This window comes from Hyaena hyaena, unplaced genomic scaffold (genome assembly GCF_003009895.1).
Source record: "Hyaena hyaena isolate Hyena2069 unplaced genomic scaffold, ASM300989v1 scaffold_870, whole genome shotgun sequence".
Classification (NCBI taxonomy): Eukaryota; Metazoa; Chordata; class Mammalia; order Carnivora; family Hyaenidae; genus Hyaena; species Hyaena hyaena.
In genome coordinates this window covers 554,033-575,302 of record NW_024081505.1, presented here as the reverse complement: position 1 = coordinate 575,302, position 21,270 = coordinate 554,033, and the positions used below count along the sequence as shown (strand labels likewise).

The 21,270-nt window shown below is 47.3% G+C and overlaps 1 protein-coding gene across 1 annotated transcript; it reads left to right on the top strand.

Moving 5' to 3' along the window:
• The first annotated feature begins 17,711 nt into the window (after positions 1-17,711).
• Positions 17,712-19,608, top strand: SOX14 (SRY-box transcription factor 14). The gene has a single exon (XM_039220220.1). It carries the CDS (start codon positions 18,117-18,119, stop codon positions 18,837-18,839), a length of 723 nt encoding a protein of 240 aa, XP_039076151.1. The 5' UTR covers positions 17,712-18,116; the 3' UTR covers positions 18,840-19,608.
• The last annotated feature ends 1,662 nt before the right edge of the window (positions 19,609-21,270 follow it).

Genomic DNA, 21,270 nt, shown 5'->3' with positions numbered 1-21,270 from the left:
TACCTACTTTTAAATTAGATTTTCCTAAATGAATTAGATTTCAGGAACCTTATTTCTCTTAAAATTTATTAATATCTACTGGACCAGTGTCTGCACACTTTGTTCCATTTTCACCCCATTTAAAGATGTTTTTATTTCTATCAGTCAGTCCACATAGCGACAACAGAGTAAAATTTCCTCCAGCTAAGATTGCAAGTGCTCAATATAGTCTGAAGGGCCAGTGGTTTTTTGCTTTTCAGATGTTGCAATTTCACTCCTCAACCAGCATGGTAGCACATGTCATGTAGCATCAGGTGCATCTTGTATATGACATAACTGCTCTTGGGCTTTGAAGGCAGGTATGTAAACTACAAACCATGGCAGTTCATGGAGTATTGACCATATTAGGTCTCAAAGTAAGTTCACTGAATTGGGTGTAATTGACTTGAATTCTCTACCATCAACATGCTATTCCTCATCTTTGGGGCTAGTTTGCTACTAAGCAATTACAAAGGCTACCTCTTGTCTTTCCCATAAAAGCTCATTAAAATCACCCAATTACAGAGTGACCATCAAGAACCAAGCTCTGCCCTATGCAGTGTCCACTCCGCCCTCCTCTGGATAAACTCTTTCCCTTGCATTGGCAAAGGTAGCCAGGCAGTAGCCTTGCTAATTCTTTCTTGATTCGTCACCCTGAATATTCTCCAAGACCTTGGAGGAGGAGAAAGGGAGAAAAATCAAATAAGAATCAAAAGAAGAGGTGTGCAATAGGCTTGAAAGATACTCTAGAAGAGCTATTCCCAACTCGAGAAGATACAGACCCTTACTAACATCCAAATATTTCACACACCTCAGCATGATTGGGGATATGTTTTGAGTACTTGATAACTGAGGAAACATGGAACAAAAAAGTTACACTAAATTCAGTAGTGATTTAAAAACAGTTAGGATGCTTCCCCTGGCAAGACACAGAAATCTAGATTCAAGCTGGCTTTAACAAGAAGGATACATATATTTCTTATCTCATACAACAAAAAAGGCCAGAGGAATGACTGCAGAGAGAGCTGATTCACCAGATCGGTATCGTCATCATGACCCCAGGGCTTTCCTATCATGCAACTCTGTCTTCTCACTGTGAGTTTCATCCCAGACTAGCTGTGGCACTCCAGCTGCCACACTCAGACACACATCTAAGAGTTTTAAAAAATTTCGTCTCTCCTGAAAAATAAAACCAAAACGGGAGGGATCACCATCCCAGACTTTAGCCTCTACTACAAAGCTGTCATCATCAAGACAGTATGGTATTGGCACAAAAACAGACTCATAGACCAATGGAACAGAATTGAGAACTCAGAAGTGGACCCAAAAGTATACAGCCAACTGATCTTTGACAAAGCAGGAAAGAATATCCAATGGAAAAAAGACAGCCTTTTTAACAGATGGTGTTGGGAGAGCTGGACAGCAACATGCAGAAGAATGAACCTAGATCATTTTCTCACACCATGCACAAAAATAAACTCAAAATGGATAAAGGACCTGAACGTGAGACAGGAAACTATCAACACCCTAGAGGAGAAAGCAGGAAACAACCTCCTTGACCTCCACCGCAGCAACTTCTTACTTGACACATCCCCAAAAGCAAGGGAATCAAGAGCAAAAATAAACTGTTGGGACCTCATCAAGATTAAAAGCTTCTGCACAGCCAAGGAAACAACCCAGAAAATTAATAGGCAACCAACGGAATGGGAAAAGATAGTTGCAAATGACATATCAGATAAAGGGTTAATATCCAGAATCTATAAGGAACTCACCAAACTACACGCCCGAAAAACAAACAACCCAGTGAAGAAATGGGCAGAAGATATGAACAGACACTTCTCCAAAGAGGACATCCAGATGGCCAACAGACACATGAAACGATGCTCAGCATCCCTCCTCATCAGGGAAATACAAATCAAAACCACACTGAGATACCACCTCACGCCAGTCAGAGTGGCTAAAATGAGCAAATCAGAGAACTCTAGATGCTGGCGAGGATGTGGAGAGACGGGAACCCTCCTACACTGTTGGTGGGAATGTAAACTGGTTCAGCCCCTCTGGAAAACAGTGTGGAGGTTCCTCAGGAAACTAACAATAGAACTCCCTTATGACCCAGCAATAGCACTGCTAGGAATTTACCCAAGGGATCCAGAAATGCTGAGGCATAGGAGCACGTGTACCCCAATGTTCATAGCAGCACTCTCCACAATAGCTAAAACATGGAAAGAGCCTAAGTGTCCATCAACAGAGGAATGGATCAAGAAGATGTGGTTTATCTATACCATGGAATACTACATGGCAATGAGAAACAATGAAATTTGGCCATGTGTAGCTACATGGATGGACCTTGAGGGTGTTATGCTGAGCGAAATAAGTCAGGCAGAGAAGGACAAATATCATATGTGTGCACGTATAGGAGGACTAGGAGGAACTTAACAGAGGACCAATCGGGAGAAGAAGGGGGGAAATGGTGGGGGAAAGGGAGAGAGGCAAACCATGAGAGACTCTTGAATGCTGACAAAAACTGAGGACTGATGGATGTCGGGGGGAGGGGGGGATGGGCATGGAGGAGGGCACTTGTGGGGATGAGCACTGGGTGTTATGTGGAAACTAATTTGACAATAAACTATTTGTAAAAAAAAAATAATAAATAAATTCAGCATTGTTTGCTAAAATAAAAAAAAAAATTTCGTCTCTTCCTGTAGTTCTCTTATGGAAGGCAAAGTGTCTCCAGAAGCCTCTTGGAAACCTTTCTCTCAAGTTTCATTGGCCTAAATATGTGCATATGCCCGTCTTGGACCAATAATGAGTCCAGAAGAGGATTATATTGAAACAGATCAGGCTCACTGTACAAGCTGGGAGTGAGGTTCATTTCTCTCAGGATCTTGGCTGCAAGGAAAAAGGGTAGGTGCCTGGAGAGCGGAGGAAATCAGGGTTCCTTTATGAAGAGGGGAAGAATACACATCAGGCAAGCAAACAATAGTGCCTGCCTCTTTCTTTTGAGTTTGTAGTTCACTAACATGCATTTGGAAAATAAGAGTGAAAAAAATGTGTGGTAGTATTATATACTCGTCTACAAGTAAATGGTTTTATGGACTCTGCCAAAATGATTTCAGGGGCAAGTGCCATAATATTTAACTAGAAATGGCTTAAATAATTGTAGTTTACTTTTCTCACATACTTTTCTCTAAGGTAGATCATTCCAGGCTTGGTTCAGTGGCTCACCAATGTGAGAAATCTGGATCAGCTACTCAGTGATTCCCGTGGCTTTCTCCTCATAGTCACAAAGTGGTTGTTGTTGTTCCACATACCTCACCCCTATAAGACAAAGGAAGGAAAGGGAAGAGAGGAAAGGGGAGGGGAGGAACAGAGAGAGATAGGGAGAACATCTCTCTTCAAAGATTTCTCTTAGTCTAGACTTTTCTTAATTCAGACCTTGAGACAAAGACTTGTGTACAGGTATTTGGTTAGAAAATGTGATTCCCGGGGTGCCTGGGTGACTTAGTCGGTTGAGTGTCCGACTTTCGCTTAGGTCATGATCTGGCGGTTCGTGGGTTCGAGCCCCGCGTCGGGCTCTGTGCTGACAGCCAGCTCAGAGCCTGGAGCCTATTTCAGAGTCTGTGTCTCCCTCTCTCTCTGACCCTCCCCTGCTCACACTGTCTCTCTCTCTCTCCTAGAAATAAATAAAGAATATTAAAAAAAAAAAAAGAAAAAAGAAAATGGGATTCCCTAATAAAGAATAGGAGTCTCGGATATGGGCAGTGAAACAGGAATGGAAGGAAAGCCAGTGCAGGATGCATTATTGATGGCCCACCTCTGTGAGAAACTGGTGCTCAAACCCATTGGGACTTTCTGAGAAGCCTTACAAACTACATCTCATAAGTGTCCATCAAGGAGGTAAAAGGAAAAAGGCTTTATCACCTCTGACCTTCCAGTGGCCAAGTTCTGCCTCACAGGTATTAAGTTTACCCCACACCACAAGGTTATGTTTATATGAGGGCAGAGAACAGAGTTTCCATGGGTTTCCATGGCTGCAGCACCAGGGAAGCTCCAAAACAGGAAGTAAGAACTATACTGCCTTGGTCCAGGTGAGGTCCTATCAAACTGTGCCTGCACAGATGGGCACTGGCTTACACAGAGCTGGTAACCCCAACAAAGGGGCTACAGGGATTTTGAAGTGGTATGCAAGCAATGTCCAATACAGTTCCTTTTTTCATTAGGGAAGAACATCATTTCCTAAAGTCCTCAGCAGACATCCTCTATGTAATGTCTCATGGTCTCCTCGCCCATGACTGGGTGTCATGCCTACCCATAAATGCAAAGGAAGCTATGAATGTGTATGTTTGTCATTTTTATCCTCTAGACTTCAGGTAGGTTTTCCCACCAGCAAGATACAAGAGGATGGGATATATATTCCTGATTAGTGAAGGTGTTCTTATTAACTCCTTATTAAAATTCTATGCCCAAGGAAAAGTAAGAGGAAAAGAAGAAGGAGGAGGAGGAGTAAAGAAAGAAAGAAAGAAAGAAAGAAAGAAAGAAAGAAAGAAAGAAAGAAAGAAAGATGAAAGAAGGGGAAAAAAAGCCACCAGGACATTAACAGCAGAGACCACTGGCTGTAGCATCTCACATCCACAGTAACAGAATAGTTGGGATAACCTATATCTACTCAAAACAAAGACTGCCATTCCCAGCCTCCTTGACAGACAGGTTGGTCATGTGACTCAGGTCTAGACAATGCAATGAAGCAGATATAACATGTGTAACTTCAGAGTAAAAGGCTATTTGGAGCCATAGTGAGGAAGAGGAATAATGGAGAAATGATAACACTTTGTTCTGCTTCTATTTGGTTCCAAGCTGATTCTGTTGCCTAGATTCCATTTTTGATTCTCACATCAACCTGTGGGGAAGGTAGTATTATCTCTGTTTTACAGTTTAGAAAACTGAAGCTCAAATAGACATCTGAAATTTACTTTAAAGACAAAGAGAGTCATATAAAAGTGGCAAGGTTATTTCCTTTAGTAACTGCCTTGTGTTTCAGCATACTTCCCTCACTCTTCCTCTCTCAGTGGTGTTCTCAAGGTCTTTCCTTTCCCCCAGCCACTCCCATAGCTGTGAGCACCACTCACTGGGGAAGCAACTACAAAGACCAAGTACCTCAAAGCAAAAGACAGAGGGCTGGGGTGCTTATTTTCCCAAGGAGGTTTTTCTACTACTGGAAACAAAGTTAGACCCCACAGGAGAAAGAAGAGGAAGAGCAAGCATGGGACAACTGAGACACATGGGAAGGGAGGGGAAATTTAGTCCTATCTGGAGAGGGGATTGATGGGGTTTTTGTACCTCAGTGACCAGGGAACTGACAGTAAGCTGAATCCTGCTCAGTGTCACTAGCCTGAGGGCACTCCCAGGTCTTCCATGCCTCAACAGGCTCGCCATCTACATGAAACCAACCATCTAAGGGGTGCCTGGATAGCTTAATTGGTTAAGCGTCGAACTCTTGATTTCAGCTCATGCCATGATCTCACAGTCATGAGACTAAGCCCTATGTCAGGCTTCGTGCTAGGTGTGGAGTCTACTTAAGATTCATTCATCCTCTTGGGTCGCCTGGGTGGCTCAGTCAGTTAAGCATCTGACTTCAGCTCAGGTCATGATCTCACAGTTCATGGGTTTGAGCCCCGTGTCCGGTGCTGTGCTGACAGCTAACGCGGAGCTTGGAGCCTGGAGCTTCCTTTGGATTCTGTTTCTCCCTCTCTCTCTGACCCTCCCCTGCTCACGTGGTCTCTCTCTCTGTCTCAGAAATAATGTTTTAAAAAACCATTAAAATATTTTTTTAAAAGATTCATTCATTCCCTCTCTCTCTCTCTCTCTCCCCATCTCCCTTTCCCCCTCCCCTGCTTGCTGTCCATCTCTCTCAAACAAAACAAAACCAGCCATCTAACAGTTTCAACCCCTTCATGTGGCAGATGGCCGGGAGGGAAGGCTCTCCCCTATTCAAAGATGGACTCAAAAGAGCCAATTGAATAGTTCCCTATGAGTCAGGAGAACACTGGGAAAAATGGAAAGAAACAACCAAGTTTGGACATGGAAAGATGCTAAGAGAGACTTCACAGATGAGATAGATCTTTAGTGCAGCACCCCTTAAGAAAGTATGTTCTTGGGGCACCTGGGTGGCTCTGTTAGTTAAGCATCTGACTTTGGCTTAGGTCAGGATCTCACAGTTTGTGAGTTAGAGCCCCACGTCCGGTTCTGTGCTGACAGTCAGAGCCTGGAGCCTGCTTTGGATTCTGTGTCTCCCTCTCTCTCTGTCCCTCCCCCACTTATAATCTCAATTTCAATCAATCAATCACTCTCTCTCTCTCTCTCTCAAAACAAATAAACATTAAAATTTGTTAATTAAAAAAAAGAAAAGTATGTTCTCAACCATAGACAAATAAAGGAACTTCTCAGCTATGCAGGTATAACAGGGCTGACAAGATCAGCAGAACCATAGGACTCAGGATAGGACCTGAGAAGCCACAATGTGTGTGTGACTCCAGACTCCGAGTCCCAATGAGGCTGATTCTGTGTTTCCCAGCAACTGTTGAAGGAGAGCAGTACTTACTGTTCCAAGACATTACAAGGAGAAACTCAGCCCAGCTCATTCCTAGTCCTCCTAGATTGCAAAACTGTGGGGTTATTTATACAGCCAGTGGATGCCAACTCAAAGAAACTTGTCAGTAAAAATAATCACAATTTTACTACATTAGAGTATGTGAAAATATAGTTGAATAGAAAATCGATAAAAAGAAGGTTCAGATATGCATACTAAAAGAACTTCAGCTTCTGCATGTAAAAGCTTAGCCATGGTTATGGAAAGTCAGCTAGGTCCAATTCTAGACAAAACCTGAAATGGTAAGCAAGGGAAACTGCCATCACATAGGAAGCTCTGACTACACCAATAGAAAATCTAACCAGAAAGGACTTAAACAATAATGAAAACAAAATCTCTCACATATCAACAAGTTTCAAAGTTGTGTTCCAAAGTTGGTTATTTAGCAAATCCACAAAGTCCTCAAGGAACCAGATTCCTTCCCTTTTCCAACTCCCACCCTCATCTTATTGACCTTCTCTCTTCCCCCATCCCTACATAGTCCCAAGGAGGCTGCCCTATTCCCACCTGTGAAGTGGTGACATGCCAACAACGTCATCCCAAAAGAGAAAAATTGGACACCATTTCCTCCTGTGCAACTCTTTTGAAAAGCAAGGAAAGCTTTTCCCAGAATCCCACCCAGAGCAGACTTCCACTCACTGGCCAGGCTGGGTCACATGCCCGCCTTTAAACCCATCCCTGGCAAGCAGATGGAGAGTCTATTATCATTTAATCAAGCAACCCCTTAGCACTGGGTTAAAAAAAAAATTAAGGTCTGATTAACAAGGAAGATTAGGGGAAATGACTGTTGGCTAGCCAGTGAGCATTTTTTGTCACAGATTTTATGTTGCAAATCAGAAAATAAACAGTAGGATAGTCTACAATTGAGAACAAGGTTGGTACCACCAATCAGGGCCACAGAAGAACTTCAAGATATCTGACCTCGTTACTTAGCTGAAATCCATTTTTATACATCTAATAAGTATACCCTATGTTTCAACATATTTAAACAAGTATTTCAGCAAGGCAGTATGGTAGGCTAGGATCAGACAGACCTATGTACCAATCCTGTCCCCATGATGAATATGTACATAAGTGACATTTGCTGTACCATTCCAAGGTGGCTTCTTTCTCTCATAATCTTGTGTCTATTGTGGAGATTAATAAACAAAGAATCTCAGTGTGTGATAAGTACTATGGAATACAAGGATTGAGATTACCTTTTAAATTATAATCCTAGGATTATAAATGGACTGTCCTGATTTATTTGAAGACTAATCATTGCTAAAATTATCCTACTGAATTTAGCTCTTGAACCTAGGCTGATAAGGGAATCAATCCACTCCACAGCATAGTAAGTACAAATCTAAAAATATTTTTAGCAAAGAACTGCTGCAAGATATATTTGGTTAAAACTATAATAACAAACCAAATTAAGTCCTCATCAGCAGACTAGACATACTGCTTTCTGATACAAGCACGAATTTAGGGGAATTTATTGACATGATTATTGCATTAGCAGAGACATTGCAAATGCTTACCCAGAATAAATAAAGACAGTAAATAAGTACAGAGTAACTTCCAATGTCTTCCCATGTCCATCTATCTACATAACATTCTCACACTGAACTTCATGAAGTTCCATTTTTAACCTCTCACTCCTCACCTCCGAAGCCTACCATTTTCATTGCCCATCCGATAGATTGCCAGCCCCTCATTCAGCCACGTCTGACATCCAGTGATACCATGACCTGGTCCATCTAACCCTTCACCTTTCCCCAGTTCATATGGAGTCCTGCATTCCATCCCTATGCCTGACCCAGTGCACAAACCTCCCCACCTGACCTACCTCCTTCCCTCCCCTCAGTCTATGCAATCCTTCCCATCCTTTCCTGAAGGAAGACGGTCAAGGCCCCTGTTCAAGTAGACTTCTATTAAGATATAGCCCTCAAGGATCCACACAGTCAACCTTCTGCCTCATACCATACTTGTGCCAAGAGGATTAGGATAGCTAAAGGAGGGCTCTTGAGTCAGACAATACCTGAGTTCAAATCTTGGATCCACCACTTACTGGCTCTGTGACTATGGGAAAATCCTGTCTGACATTTTTAGGTCTCAGTTTCCTCATCTTTAAAATGAGGATAATAACAGATTTCTCCACCTAGCCTTACTGAGTATTAAATAAAATAATGCAGATAAAGAGTTTTTGCATCATGGCTCGCCAGGGTGGCTGAGTCGGTTAAGGATTAGACGCTTGATTTTGGCTCAGTTCATGATCTCATGGTTCGGGACATAGAGCCCCATGTCAGGCTCTGTGCCAAGGGGAGGGGTGAAAGTGAAGACAGGACATTCCTGCAACCCCAAAACATGAAGGATAAAGTCTAGAGGGGAAGAAAGGACATGAAAACTGGAGCTCCAAAACAGGAAGTGAGGGGAGACCTCAGGCACCAGGCAGAGAAGCACTCGTTCCAGACTGGAGCAGTAGGACTTAAACAGACTCATGTTGAACAATGTCACTATCATGCCATCTCTTCAACTGGATAAAAACACTGGAAGGTACATTCCAACTAAACTTTGAAGTAAATAAGAACAAGGAAGATGTGAGAGACAGAAGCTAGGAAAGTCGACCCAGAAGGAAAGGACTTCCAGAAAGGAGGTCTCCAAGAAGGAGACTAGAAATGACAGACTTCCTTACATGGGTGACTTAGAGTGAACTTGTGTGGGCATCTGGGAGATGGTTAGGGGGAATCAGTAACAGCTACACAACAAACCAAGTAGTGAGAGACTAGGACAATTTGTGGCAAGTACATGGAAGCAGTCAAAATATACTACAATGCTCAGCTGTGAATATGTGCACAGTAATAATGTAAATACTGTTAATTGAACCAAAGAGACTGTAACAGAGCTTCACTGAGAAGGTGGAGGAAAAGCAGACGACATGGGGATGGGGTCAGAGAACCAACTCCTCACCCATCAGCACAGTAAATAACAGTCTGCACATTTTTTAGAAACATGGAAATGCTCAGAGGTTCTCAAAGAATGGAAAATTCCTATCTTTGGAAGGAGGCTCTTTGGGGATTGTGAAGAGCAGGAGTTTCCTGAGGCAAGAGACTTATCAGTTTTTAGTACTTTCTAATTATTTGTTTACTGAGAGAGTATTCATGCCAATGAGCACTTAGTGGGAGAGGGGCAGAGGGAGGGAAAGAGAGAATCTTAAGCAGGCTCCACAATACAGAGCCTGATGTGCAGCTCCATCCCAGGACCCTGTACTCATGACCTGAGCCCAAATCAAGAGTCAGATGCTCAATCCACAGAGCCACCCAGAAGCCCCTTTTCTGACTTCTAAAATTAAGTGATGTTATTATTTCAGTAAAATAAAATTTAAATAACAAAAAGAAAAATTGATCAGCATATCCTAAGTCAATGTACTGGTTCCTCATCAACTGAGGGCTAATTCATTTTTTACTTACTGAGGTTTTTCACATTTTATTGATCAGGACCAATCCTAACTAAAGAGCCAACAGAGAGTGAAGGAGTATCATTTCAGAGGTGCTCAGAGGCTCCCTCGACACTACTGGTAACATTGCCTATCATCATCCATGACAGCCACACTGACCTGCGTCTCAAGCAGCCCTCCCCTGAAATTCAGTTTTTGAGGCCCTTATTGGCACCTTGATTATTAATGAGCATGTTAGCTCCCAGAAGCAGACAGCAGTTAACAAGACACAGTTTGGGGATGAAAATAGTGACAAGCAAAATGGTGCTAAAGAAACTGGAAAAAGAGCAAGAGCCAACCCCAGCAAGGCCAAATGTGTACTGGTAGACAGAAGTGATAGAATTCAAGACAAAATGGTGACCTCTGACAATTTTGCCAAGAGTTAGCTGCGATCATGTCTGGAAGATACAATCCGCGTGCGTAACTTAAGTTTATAGTATTTTGCTGCCTGTAAAGCTCTTCCCATTCTGTAATCCAGTTGGAGCCTGCTGCGGTGATACCCTAGGACAGCCCCCAGAGATCCTACTTCCTGGTATTTGCATCCTTGTGTAGTCTCTTTCCACACTGTACCAGGCTTCTGTCTTGGTGCCTGTCAGATCATTTGCACAGGGGAAATCAAGACGCCATGTCATGAACAGTCCTTAGGAAGAGGCTCATGTGGTAAGAAACTGAGGGTTTCTGTCAACAGCCCCATGAGTGAGCCTGGAAGCAGATCGTCCAATTCCCCCAAGCCTTCACATGGCTGCAACCCCAGCAATATCCACATTGTACTCCCTTAAGAGACTCTGAGTCAGAATCATCCAGCTAAGCTGCTCCTGGACTCTTGACCCTCAGAAAACATAGGAGATAATACAAGTTTGTTGTTTTAAGCCACTAGGTTTTGGGAGTAATTGTTACACCAATAGATAAGCAATACCAGGTTTGACAGCCAGACATGGTGGTATTATTATCCCCATTTTGCAGCTGAGAGAATAGAGCGCAAGAGAAGTCAAGTAATTTCTCCAAGCCTCACAGTAACTGGAAGACCTAGATCTTGAATTCCATCAACTTAACCATGAACTTACTCAACAAATATTTCCGTGACTTCAGAATCAATAAAATACTAAGGATTGTTGGTCTTCAGAACATGTAAAGATGATGCTTTAAAGAAACAAAGCCATGAAAATAAACATGCTTAATGCAGCACCTTTTGCTACTGCTGAGTGCCCCACTACTTCCTGCTATTTAGGTTGTGAGCAGAGGTAGGTACAAAAAGAGGAAAAGAGGAAATGTTATTCTTATCCTCGATTGGGGCGTGTTGCCAGAGTTTGGTCTTATTCTCTGCAGCACATAATTTGTGATAAAATTGGCAAGAGAATGTATGCTCCAATAACTTGGCCGATTGCATTAGGCAAACAGAGCCTTAAAGAGTATTATTTATGATAAAAGCTGACCAAGGATTCTTACATCAGAAGAATGGAGGTGGGGGAGCCCCAAAGCATGTGGAGCACCTGAATGCAATAAAACCCAAGGTAGAAGCATACAATGTTGACATTTTTTTACTTTTATTTTAGAACAAAATGTACTTTGTTCTTATAACCATTGGGATTTCTTTTTTTAATTCTAAGAAACATCACTTGCTCACATACAAATCCTCTACTTCCTAAGCTGAGATATTCCAGATATCTATATGTAGCCTCAGTGTCTTCAGAAAGGGCCAGCTCCGAAACTTGGCATTCTCCACAGGGAAGGAGGAGAGTAAGTCAGGGACTCATCAGATTGTCAGTATCTAATGAATATCAATGGACAGACACGGTTTTGGAATCTTGAAGACCTATGACTATCCCTTGCTTTTCCCCCTCAGCTTCCCAAGGGGAGAGGAGACCTAAGAGGAGTCCAAAATATTCAGCAGAAGTAGCCCTATTCTTTTAGGCAATGGTCAAGAGCTGACCCCACGGTCAATAAAAGTTTGTCCATTTATAAAGTTTCTGGCCCATAGTTTAAGGGGAGATTCCCCCCAAAATAGAGCATCTCAGAACCAGTATTTTGTGTGTGTGGTTCTGGGGTTATTAAATTATTTTAGTGTGTCTCATTCCAATGAGTTCCTAATACACTCAGAATAAAACCTAAACTCCTTATGGAGCCTAGAAGGCCCTGAATAATAGGCACTGCCAACCTTATCCAGCCTTTCCTTATACTTTCCCAGGGTCATGGCCAGGTTTCAGCCACCCTGGCTCCTTACATCCTTCAGGTACCCTCAGTCAATTCTCCGGTTGGTGGTATTTCCTGCTTCTACTTTATCACCCCTTTATCAGGCGGGGTCTTTCTTGTGTTCAGGCTCCTGACCACCCAGTGTAAATGAAACCTCCTCCCCTCAGCCCATCTCATCACCTTGATTCACTTTTACTCACTTAACACTATCAGAAAGTAACTTATTTAATAAAATCATATTATCGGACCAGTTGTTGAGCAGTTTCTACATGCCAAGCACTGTTTGAAGGGCTTCTATTGTATTAACTCATTTATTTCCCATTTAAAAAACAAAAAACAAAAAAACTATTATGCCCACTACAGGATGAGGAAACCAGGACACAGGTTAAGAGCCTTGCCTGAAGTGATGCAACTACTTGATGGTGGAACCTGGAATCAGCCCAAGAATTTGTTTCTTGTTTTTTGTCCGTCCTTCTCTGGGTTTAAGCTCTATGGGAGGAGGACCGGTGCAGGTCTTACTCACTGCTGTATCCCAGCACAGTGCCTAGCACATAGTAGGTGGTCAATAAATAGTCTTTTACTTACTGAATGAATAATATTTCAAAGCGCTCTCCCTGCTCTCACCCTTCCATTTTCTGGGATATCGGTGTAGATGTTAGGCAGTCTAATAATTTGCGCCAAATCGGCGAGTCACGTGATCTCTGCTCCGCCCAGAGACCCCCAGCTGAGGTAAGGCGGTTTGAAGTATCAAAAAGTCTCCTTACCTGGGTGTGCTCATGGTGTTGAGACAGAAGGGTCCTTCAGCCCAGTCAAGCACACTCTCTACCAGCTGGATGCTGCAAACGGGATGTCGCAGGCGCTCCAGGCATCTGGAACCCGCTTAAGTCCGCTTTCTCATTGTTTCGCGGTGGAAGCCGCGCCTTCCTGGGCCATTTTGGTTTCGAGGGACACTTGGAGTTTTAAGAAAATTCAAGACGAGTGGGTTGGGCTGGTTTCTGGAGGAAAGCTCCTAGAGCAATTACCAGATAATGTCTTAATAGGACCGGAGCCCGGGGTCCTTTTGGGCACTGTAGAGATACGAGATAGGTCTCTGAAAACAGGAAAAAGGTAAAAAGCAGGGATGCCAAATATTACACTATTTTTGGTACTAAAAATTTGAAGTTTATGATTTAACCAAGGTGCCTTGTCTCCCAAGATCAATTTATTATCTTCACTGTTGGTTGTCAACGCTCACGGGTGAGCTGGATTAAAGCTCCCGTAAACACCTGAGTGTCGTCGCGCTCACACTCCGCGCAGCGAGCCGGCGCGGCGCGGAGGGTCCCCGAGAATGGCACCTAGAACTTTGCTCAGTTACGCTCTGGAATCCCAGGGGGCCGCGGTAAGCCTCCAGGGCTGGCGTCCTGAGAGTGCCCAGCACCTCCGCGGATCCGGACGCAGGGTGACTCTCCTGGCCTCTTTGAAAACAGGCCCCGCGCGAGCCGCGTGGCACGCTTCCTCTTGGCCTCCACCCCACAACCGCGCTCTCCAAGTCACCATGTGCACGCACTCTTCTCCGCACTCGGCCGTCGTTCAGTCCCGGAGGCCTCAGAGCAGAGACCTTCTGAGAGGTCATACCCACCAGAGAGGAGGAGGTGGGGGCTGGAGGGCGGCAGAGCGCTGAGGCCAGACAGGTGGGTGCGGGCCTGAGAGCCCAGGATTTCCGCGTTTGGCTCCACCAGGCTGCACCTGGGATCTTCCCCGCAGCTGCAGGCGTGGAAAGGCCTGTTGTAAAAGTTTAAGTCAGAGCAGAAAGAAACCATAGAGCGTCTTCTTTGCGCTCCAAGTTGTGCAGACACTGGCCATTGAAAGATGAGTACCTTTGCCTTCGAGGAGTTCGCAGGCTGGTGAACTGCACGGGCTGCGACAGGGCTCCACGCGAGGCTGGGGAGGAGGGCAGGAGCTACAGCGGGTGTGAGACTGAGAGCACAGAAGTCTTAGCCCAGCAAGGCGATCAAAGACGTTTCCCCAGACGAGATGAAGACCTGAAAGAGACTCGAAGTCCGGAAAGGAGTTGGTTGAAAGGAGAGCGGAAATAGTTCCTATAAAGAGGAAGGCACGCCTCGGACCCTGCGGCGGCCGGGGGAGAGGGAGCCGGACTAAAAATGGATAGGGTCGTGACCTCCGAGGCCTCTCCTTCACTTCTACACGAACTGGGAAGGTTCGCCGGCAGCACCCCGGCTGCTCTGCTGTCCAGATACCTGGCGTAGGCCCGCACGCGGCAGGTTTTGAGTACCTGCGCTGCGTAAAGGTACGCGTACGTACCTTTGCGTACGTGCGCGGATTCTCTAAGGCAAACGCCGCAGCTGCAAGGCCGCATCCCAGGGAGGTCTTCAGCTTTGGGGAGTGGCCTGGCGGCCGGAGGCTCGAGCTTCAGGCTGCGGGTAAAGCAGTGCGCGCATTTAGGAGACCTTTGTCCTAAGACCTGTTCCAGCGGTGACCAAAGCTGCTGGCTCTCCCCACGGGCCACCTCTCCAGGACGTCTGCCCGTGGTCTAGGTCTGGCGGGAAAGCCGAACCTTGAGGGATGGTGCAGAAGGTAGAGGCATGGGCTGGGGACAGCACCATGAAAGGCTCCAGGATGACGGGGAACTCCCGCGCAGGGCCCAGAACTACCGAGTCTTGAATAAACCCGTAGCCAAGCAGCACTGTGTAAGGGTTGTAAGCGACTCTGCGGTTCGCCTTGGAGACGCTCGGATGCCAGGCGGGGAAGGCACGGCCTTCAACCCTGGGTTCCCTCTCAGCAGCGCGGAGTTCAAGTCTCAAAGCCAAGATGCGCAGGGCTCCCTCCAGGGTCAGTGCAGCCTGACCCAGGCAGCTTGGGGCCCCGAACCCTGGGAAGTCCTGTGGCGCCCTGCCCACAAACTGCCACCCCACCATTGCTTGCCCTTTGTACTAATCCGGTCAGGAGTTTTTGGAATACCAGCTAGGATGGAGTATGAGATGTTTAGAGAGTAGCGCAGATCAGAGGTGGAGGAGGAAATTTGAGGAACTGAGGAAGGGCGCGCCTGCCCCGAGTTGCCTCGGGGCAACCAGAATGAGTTGGCCTGAAGGCTGAGAAGAGAGTCTACGACCTTGCTCCTGGATCCCTTCCACGAGCAGTTTCCTAGAGGCTGGTTTGCATTAGTCCGTTAACTCTGGGTGTGAGTTTGGTGTACCCCGAGGGCTCCAGAGTGAGTTGGTAGGTCTCCACCAGACGCCATAACTCTCTGCAGATACGAGCACTTCTGTCATTCTTTCATCAAACTGTTGAGATCGCCCAGTGGAACTGGAACTGCCTGGCTCTTAGACCTCCCATCCCTGGCAGGCTCTGAGTGCAGCGCTTAGTCCACAGGCTAGTCTGACCTGGGTAGGGGTTGCCTGAGACCCTTGGAATCACTCTGCGGACTGAGCTGAAAAGCGCCTCCACTTCCTGGTACGTCAAGCTAAGTGAAACTTCTTGCAGAGAAAACAGGGTTGGAAGGCAGGATGGAAACCTGGGGCTGTGCTGAGAGGAATGTAAAGACTGTGCACCTGCTCACAAGTCCAGGCGGAGGTGGCAGAGGTGCGCAAGTGGCGCGAGGTCTATTGTCAGGGAAGCCAGGTCTCAGACCAGGCTTAAGTGGAACAAACCCGCGCGGAAAGATCAGTCCTCCAGTGAGGTTTATCTGCATGGCAAATTTCGATGGCTCCCATCGTCTAGTGGAGGGGTTCACCTTTGGCTTGCACTTCCATCTAAACTTTAGACCTGGCCCGATGTGGGGTGGAAAACAAATTAGAGGCTTTCAAATCCCATACACGCAGCATCATCATTCCCCACTGGAAGTCATCACTCAGCCCTTCTCAACCTCAGTTTCCTAATCTGCAAAAGGGGCATAGCGCCCACTTCTCTGAAGAGTGCGTTCAGGATGAGAAATACCACGGATCTAATTATAGGAAGGAGACATAAAAAGCCTTCGCCTGAAATTTGATGCACTACATGCTAAAGAAAGCCCCTCTGTCTCTACCTCCTCATTTTCTGCTTACCTCCCCAACCCCCAAACCCTCCAAGCCTCCGGAGCTGTGCGCGTTTCTGGTCGTTCCTCCCGAGAGAGGCTGGTGCAAAAGCCAATAAGCCTGGAACACACGCAGGTCCTGCTGGGCCTGGGACAATGGTTTCCATTTAATAAATATTTCCCCCAAGGGCATTTCACATTGGGCAGGCAATTATTCAAAGGAAACAGGCACGCAGGTTGGCTCTGCGGGTTATTTCGTCCTCTTTACCCGAAGAATGCTCATCTGACGCAAGAAACGAGTCTCGAATTCTCCCTGGGTGAAAGAGGTGCCCAGGGACAAATCGACCCTGGGGGCGAATACAGCCTGAGACTCCATTTTAGGGCCTCTGCAGAAGGGGCAAGGGCAAAGCCCCCACGCCCCGCCGGGAACAGGCCCAGCCTCCAGGCTGTCCTTCCGGTTTGGACAGATGTGGAGGGGAGATTGTAGGTTCTGAAAACACGAAATAATAATATCGTGAATAGGAATAATGATGGAAATCCTATTCCCGGCCTCTCCATAAAAGTGAAGAGAGGATCTCCGGGCTCTTCAAGACTCACCCACCAGGATTTGAAAACTGCACTGCCAGACAGGAGGCCTTCCAGCAAAGGGTTAGAACGCACCGCTGTGCCGGACCAGGACCCAGCGCTTCGCCCAGGCACTGCGGGCTGGGGCAGGGGTGGAAGCGAAGGCGGAGGGACACCCCGTGAGAACGCAGCCAAGGACCCCAAGGATATGGTTAGAAAAGTTTATTTCGCTTTTTAACCTGAGTTTGATATATTCTTTTTCTTTTCCGGGGATCTTTGACAACAGGGGAAAGTGCTGCCCTTGCATTTCCTGGCAAGGCTGTCCTATTTATCAACACGCGCTCTCCGCTCACTCCCTTTGCTGCCCTCCTCCCTAGGTCTTTGTATTTGAAGCCCTAATTCTCCTTTGCACGACCGGCCGGGAATGGAAACCAGCGCGAAGAGTTTTATTTGTTGCCAGTGCCAGAAAATATGTGGAATCCGAGTCCCCAGTCCTGAGCTGGCCGCTCCGTTCTCTCCCTCTCTCTGTCTTTCCCCCACACCTCTCCCCGCCCCCACTAGCCGCGCTCCTGCTTTCCTCGCGGGCGCGTTGGCAGGTGCGCCCCCTCGCCTCCTCTGCTGCTGATTGGTGCCCAGGTTGGGGAGTCACCGCCCCGCGCTTATGTCAGAGTGCGTGCTGTCCGGGCCCACCTCGCCTTTGAACTTCGCCGCTTTTGGCTCCCGTTCACCAGCCTCCCCGCATTCTCAGCCAGGTGCTGTGCTAGGCGAGGTAGCTCCGGGAAAGCCACGGGAGGGGGGAGGGAACCACAGCGGTAGACACAGGACAGAAGAGAACCAGAGAAGGCGAAGGTGGAGAGGGGGAGAAGGAGGAGCTTCCTGCCCTCGCCAGCAAATTACCTGGCCACTTAATCCCTGAGACTCCGGTACTTGGGCCCCAGCCTCCGGTGCCGGCAGCCCCCCGGCTGGCTGCCCTCTCCTCCCCCGCCCATCCTGAACTCCTTCGCCCCCCGGGGCCTGCCTGGGTGCCGGGACTGGCATGATCAGCTGAACTTTGCGGTGTTAGCGCTTCTTTCTGGCTTCCCCTCAGCGGTGCGGAGGCGAGGGGAGCGCAGAAAACCGGCTCAGGACGGACAAACCGCAGACAGACAACCGCGCCCAGGCTCGCCTGCACAGCCCCTACACTCCCCACCCCCACCCGCCTAGCCTCCGGGACCATGTCAAAACCTTCAGACCACATCAAGCGACCCATGAACGCCTTCATGGTATGGTCCCGAGGCCAGCGGCGCAAGATGGCCCAGGAAAACCCCAAGATGCACAACTCGGAGATCAGCAAACGCCTAGGCGCTGAATGGAAGCTTCTGTCCGAGGCAGAGAAGCGGCCGTACATCGATGAGGCCAAGAGGCTACGCGCCCAGCACATGAAGGAACATCCTGACTACAAGTATCGGCCGCGGCGCAAGCCCAAGAACCTGCTTAAGAAGGACAGGTATGTCTTCCCCTTGCCCTACCTGGGCGACACGGACCCGCTCAAGGCGGCGGGCCTGCCCGTGGGGGCCTCCGACGGCCTCCTGAGTGCGCCCGAGAAAGCCCGGGCCTTCTTGCCGCCAGCCTCGGCGCCTTACTCCCTGCTGGACCCCGCGCAGTTTAGCTCAAGCGCCATCCAGAAGATGGGTGAAGTGCCCCACACCTTGGCCACCGGCGCACTGCCCTACGCATCCACCCTGGGCTACCAGAACGGCGCCTTCGGCAGCCTCAGCTGCCCCAGCCAACACACGCACACGCACCCGTCCCCCACCAACCCGGGCTACGTGGTGCCCTGTAACTGTACCGCCTGGTCTGCCTCCACCCTGCAGCCCCCCGTCGCCTACATCCTCTTCCCGGGCATGACCAAGACTGGCATAGACCCTTATTCGTCAGCCCATGCCACGGCCATGTAACCCCCAGCCTAGCCCGCCAAACCCGGAGGGTGGCCTGGAAGCGGGATCTGCACCCTGTCCTCTGCGCCTAGCCCGGGCCTCAGACGCCTCTGGGTCAGCCGTGCTGCTGCCCGCTACCCTACCCCAGACTCTGCCTCTCTTCCAAGGGGATGGTAGGGGCGTTCTCCCGGACCTAAGGCGCAGACAGGTGCCAGAAACTTGCGAACATATGACAGCTACACAGCTGCCCCTACCCCGACCGTCCCAAAACAAATCTCTGACTGTACCCCCTTTGGACAAAAAAAAAAAAAAAAAAAAAAAGTAGGCAGTTTTGCTTTATTTATGTTCCCTTCTCTCTCCTCTGATGGGCTTTGGACTCCAGAACTCCCAGATCCTGGTACTATATCTAGAATATGCATATATATATATTTTTTCTTTTGCACCCTGAAGAGTTAGCTGTGTCTCTGTGTTTTGCCATCAGACACAACTAGGTGCCATTTGCTCTTTATGTGTGAGGGGAAAGGCTTAAAAGTTTAAAACTACAGAAAGGGAAATATTTCTATTTAAAATCATGCTATGATAGTGTTTGCTTCTTTAAAGGTAAAACAAAGGGACCCACATGATTATTTTCTTTGTATAAAGCAGTGCTCCTAGAGACCTAAGTTTACTTTTAGACAGAATGTCGGGTTCTGAAGTCAGGAAGTAGAAAGTGAACAAAAATTAAATGAATAAAAACATCCTAAGTGGTCATAAATGTTTTGACGATGTCTTGGAAATGTACCTAGAAGGATTTCACCTCCTTACTCTGTTCATTTGTTGAACAAAGACGTTTTGAATAAAGACAATCTGTCATTGCAAAAAGTAACCTTTGATGTGCATAAAATCTGAAGTCAGGAGACCCTGCCCCAGGGGCAGAGGTGTCGGGTCGGGAGGCTTAGAGTGCACAGAAAGACTCTAGCAGTGGTGGCTGACCTTGAGTGGGCCAAGCCTGGTGGCCTGTGGGCCAGGTGCACAGGGGCCCAGCGTCTGGGATTTGTCCCAATCGCGCCCTCTGGACTCACTTTTTGCCTTTAGAGGCTGGACAAAGGTATCCGTCCCTCGGACGTCACTCCTTCCAGGCGTTCTTCACAAAGTGGTCAGACCACTTCAGGAGCGAATGAACTAAGACAAAGGCCGACCCAGACCTCTGAGAGCTGGGTGCGTTTTCTTTTCTTTTAAACTAAACTCCAAAAGAGTGGAGAAAAGCACAGAGTCTACTGGGAACCAGTTGCGCACCAGGCACCGAGTCCCTTGGTGGGTGTTTTTAAGTCCAATGCACGGGGAAGACCGGTGGAATTGGTATGTTTAAAAGATGCTTGAGAACACTGCTGCTGGCTCTTGGGACTTGGGGCTCGATACTGATTCCTAAGTTTAAAAGGACAAGTTTAATGAGAAACCTAGAAAAACGCATCTGAGGTCTCGGCTCCAGACTTTTTTACTAAGACCCTGCAGGAGCAAAGAGAAAAGGAGGGCGATACAGCTCAGGCATGGAGTATAGACACAAAAGCATAGAAATTAAATAACTCTTAGCCCTTAGTGTTTAACCAAAAAAGCAAGAGAGCCTTTTCCTTTCCCCACTGGGGGAATATTATCTGGAAAATTGCTCTGCTTTTCGTGGAGAGAAGGGACTTTCTGATGCCTTCCAGCCCAACTCTTTGGAACTTGTTCTCAAAATCGGAGGATGCTCCCTCACGCCCATCTTCCCCCAGTCTCACCTCCAAAGCGGTGCTGATGCGTGCTTTTCTGTAGGTCGGGTGCTTTTCCTACTGGCTTTGATGTGGTGCGGGATGGAGGTGGGGGGCACACTAGTGATCTGTCTGCTTTCTGCTGCTGTTGAGGGATTTTTGCGCTTGCCTGTTTTTTCCAAAGGAGTCAGTGGCTGCAAGTGCAAGGGAAACATTGTCAACAGACACCAAAGCCGAAAACCGCCGATTAGCATATTGTCCTCAAAACAATTAGAAGTGTTTGAGGTGTTATTTGGAGCCTATTCATCCGAGCCCCTTTGTCAAAGGGGGATTTTCATTATTAAAAAAAAAAGTTAGCAGTTGTCCATCTGGCTGAGCTGAATAGCAAAGTGATCCGTGTTGTATATGCTTTTCTCATTAAGAGCTCTTTTGAGACCGATGTTAGAATTAAATGGTATAACACAATTAACATACACGGGCGCTGAATAGGAGGGGACGCCTATAAATAATAGATAGATAAATAAATGAGCGATCAGACGAAGGTAAACAAAAGCGGGCTGGGGACTCTTGGGGGAGGCCGGGCGGGCTGCGCCACGCTTACTTAGCATCACAAAACCCTCTTACAAATCGAAACAATTAGGAAGTGACTTGCCTCTGGTGGCCGTCGGGTCTGGGGGCTCTAGGCGCTTAGGGAAGGCCCCTCCTTCCGCCCCCTAGGAAGCCCAGGA

Bases quoted from the DNA above. Each gene is read 5' to 3' on its own strand.
- SOX14 (XM_039220220.1), top strand. From the start codon at position 18,117: ATGTCAAAACCTTCAGACCACATCAAGCGACCCATGAACGCCTTCATG.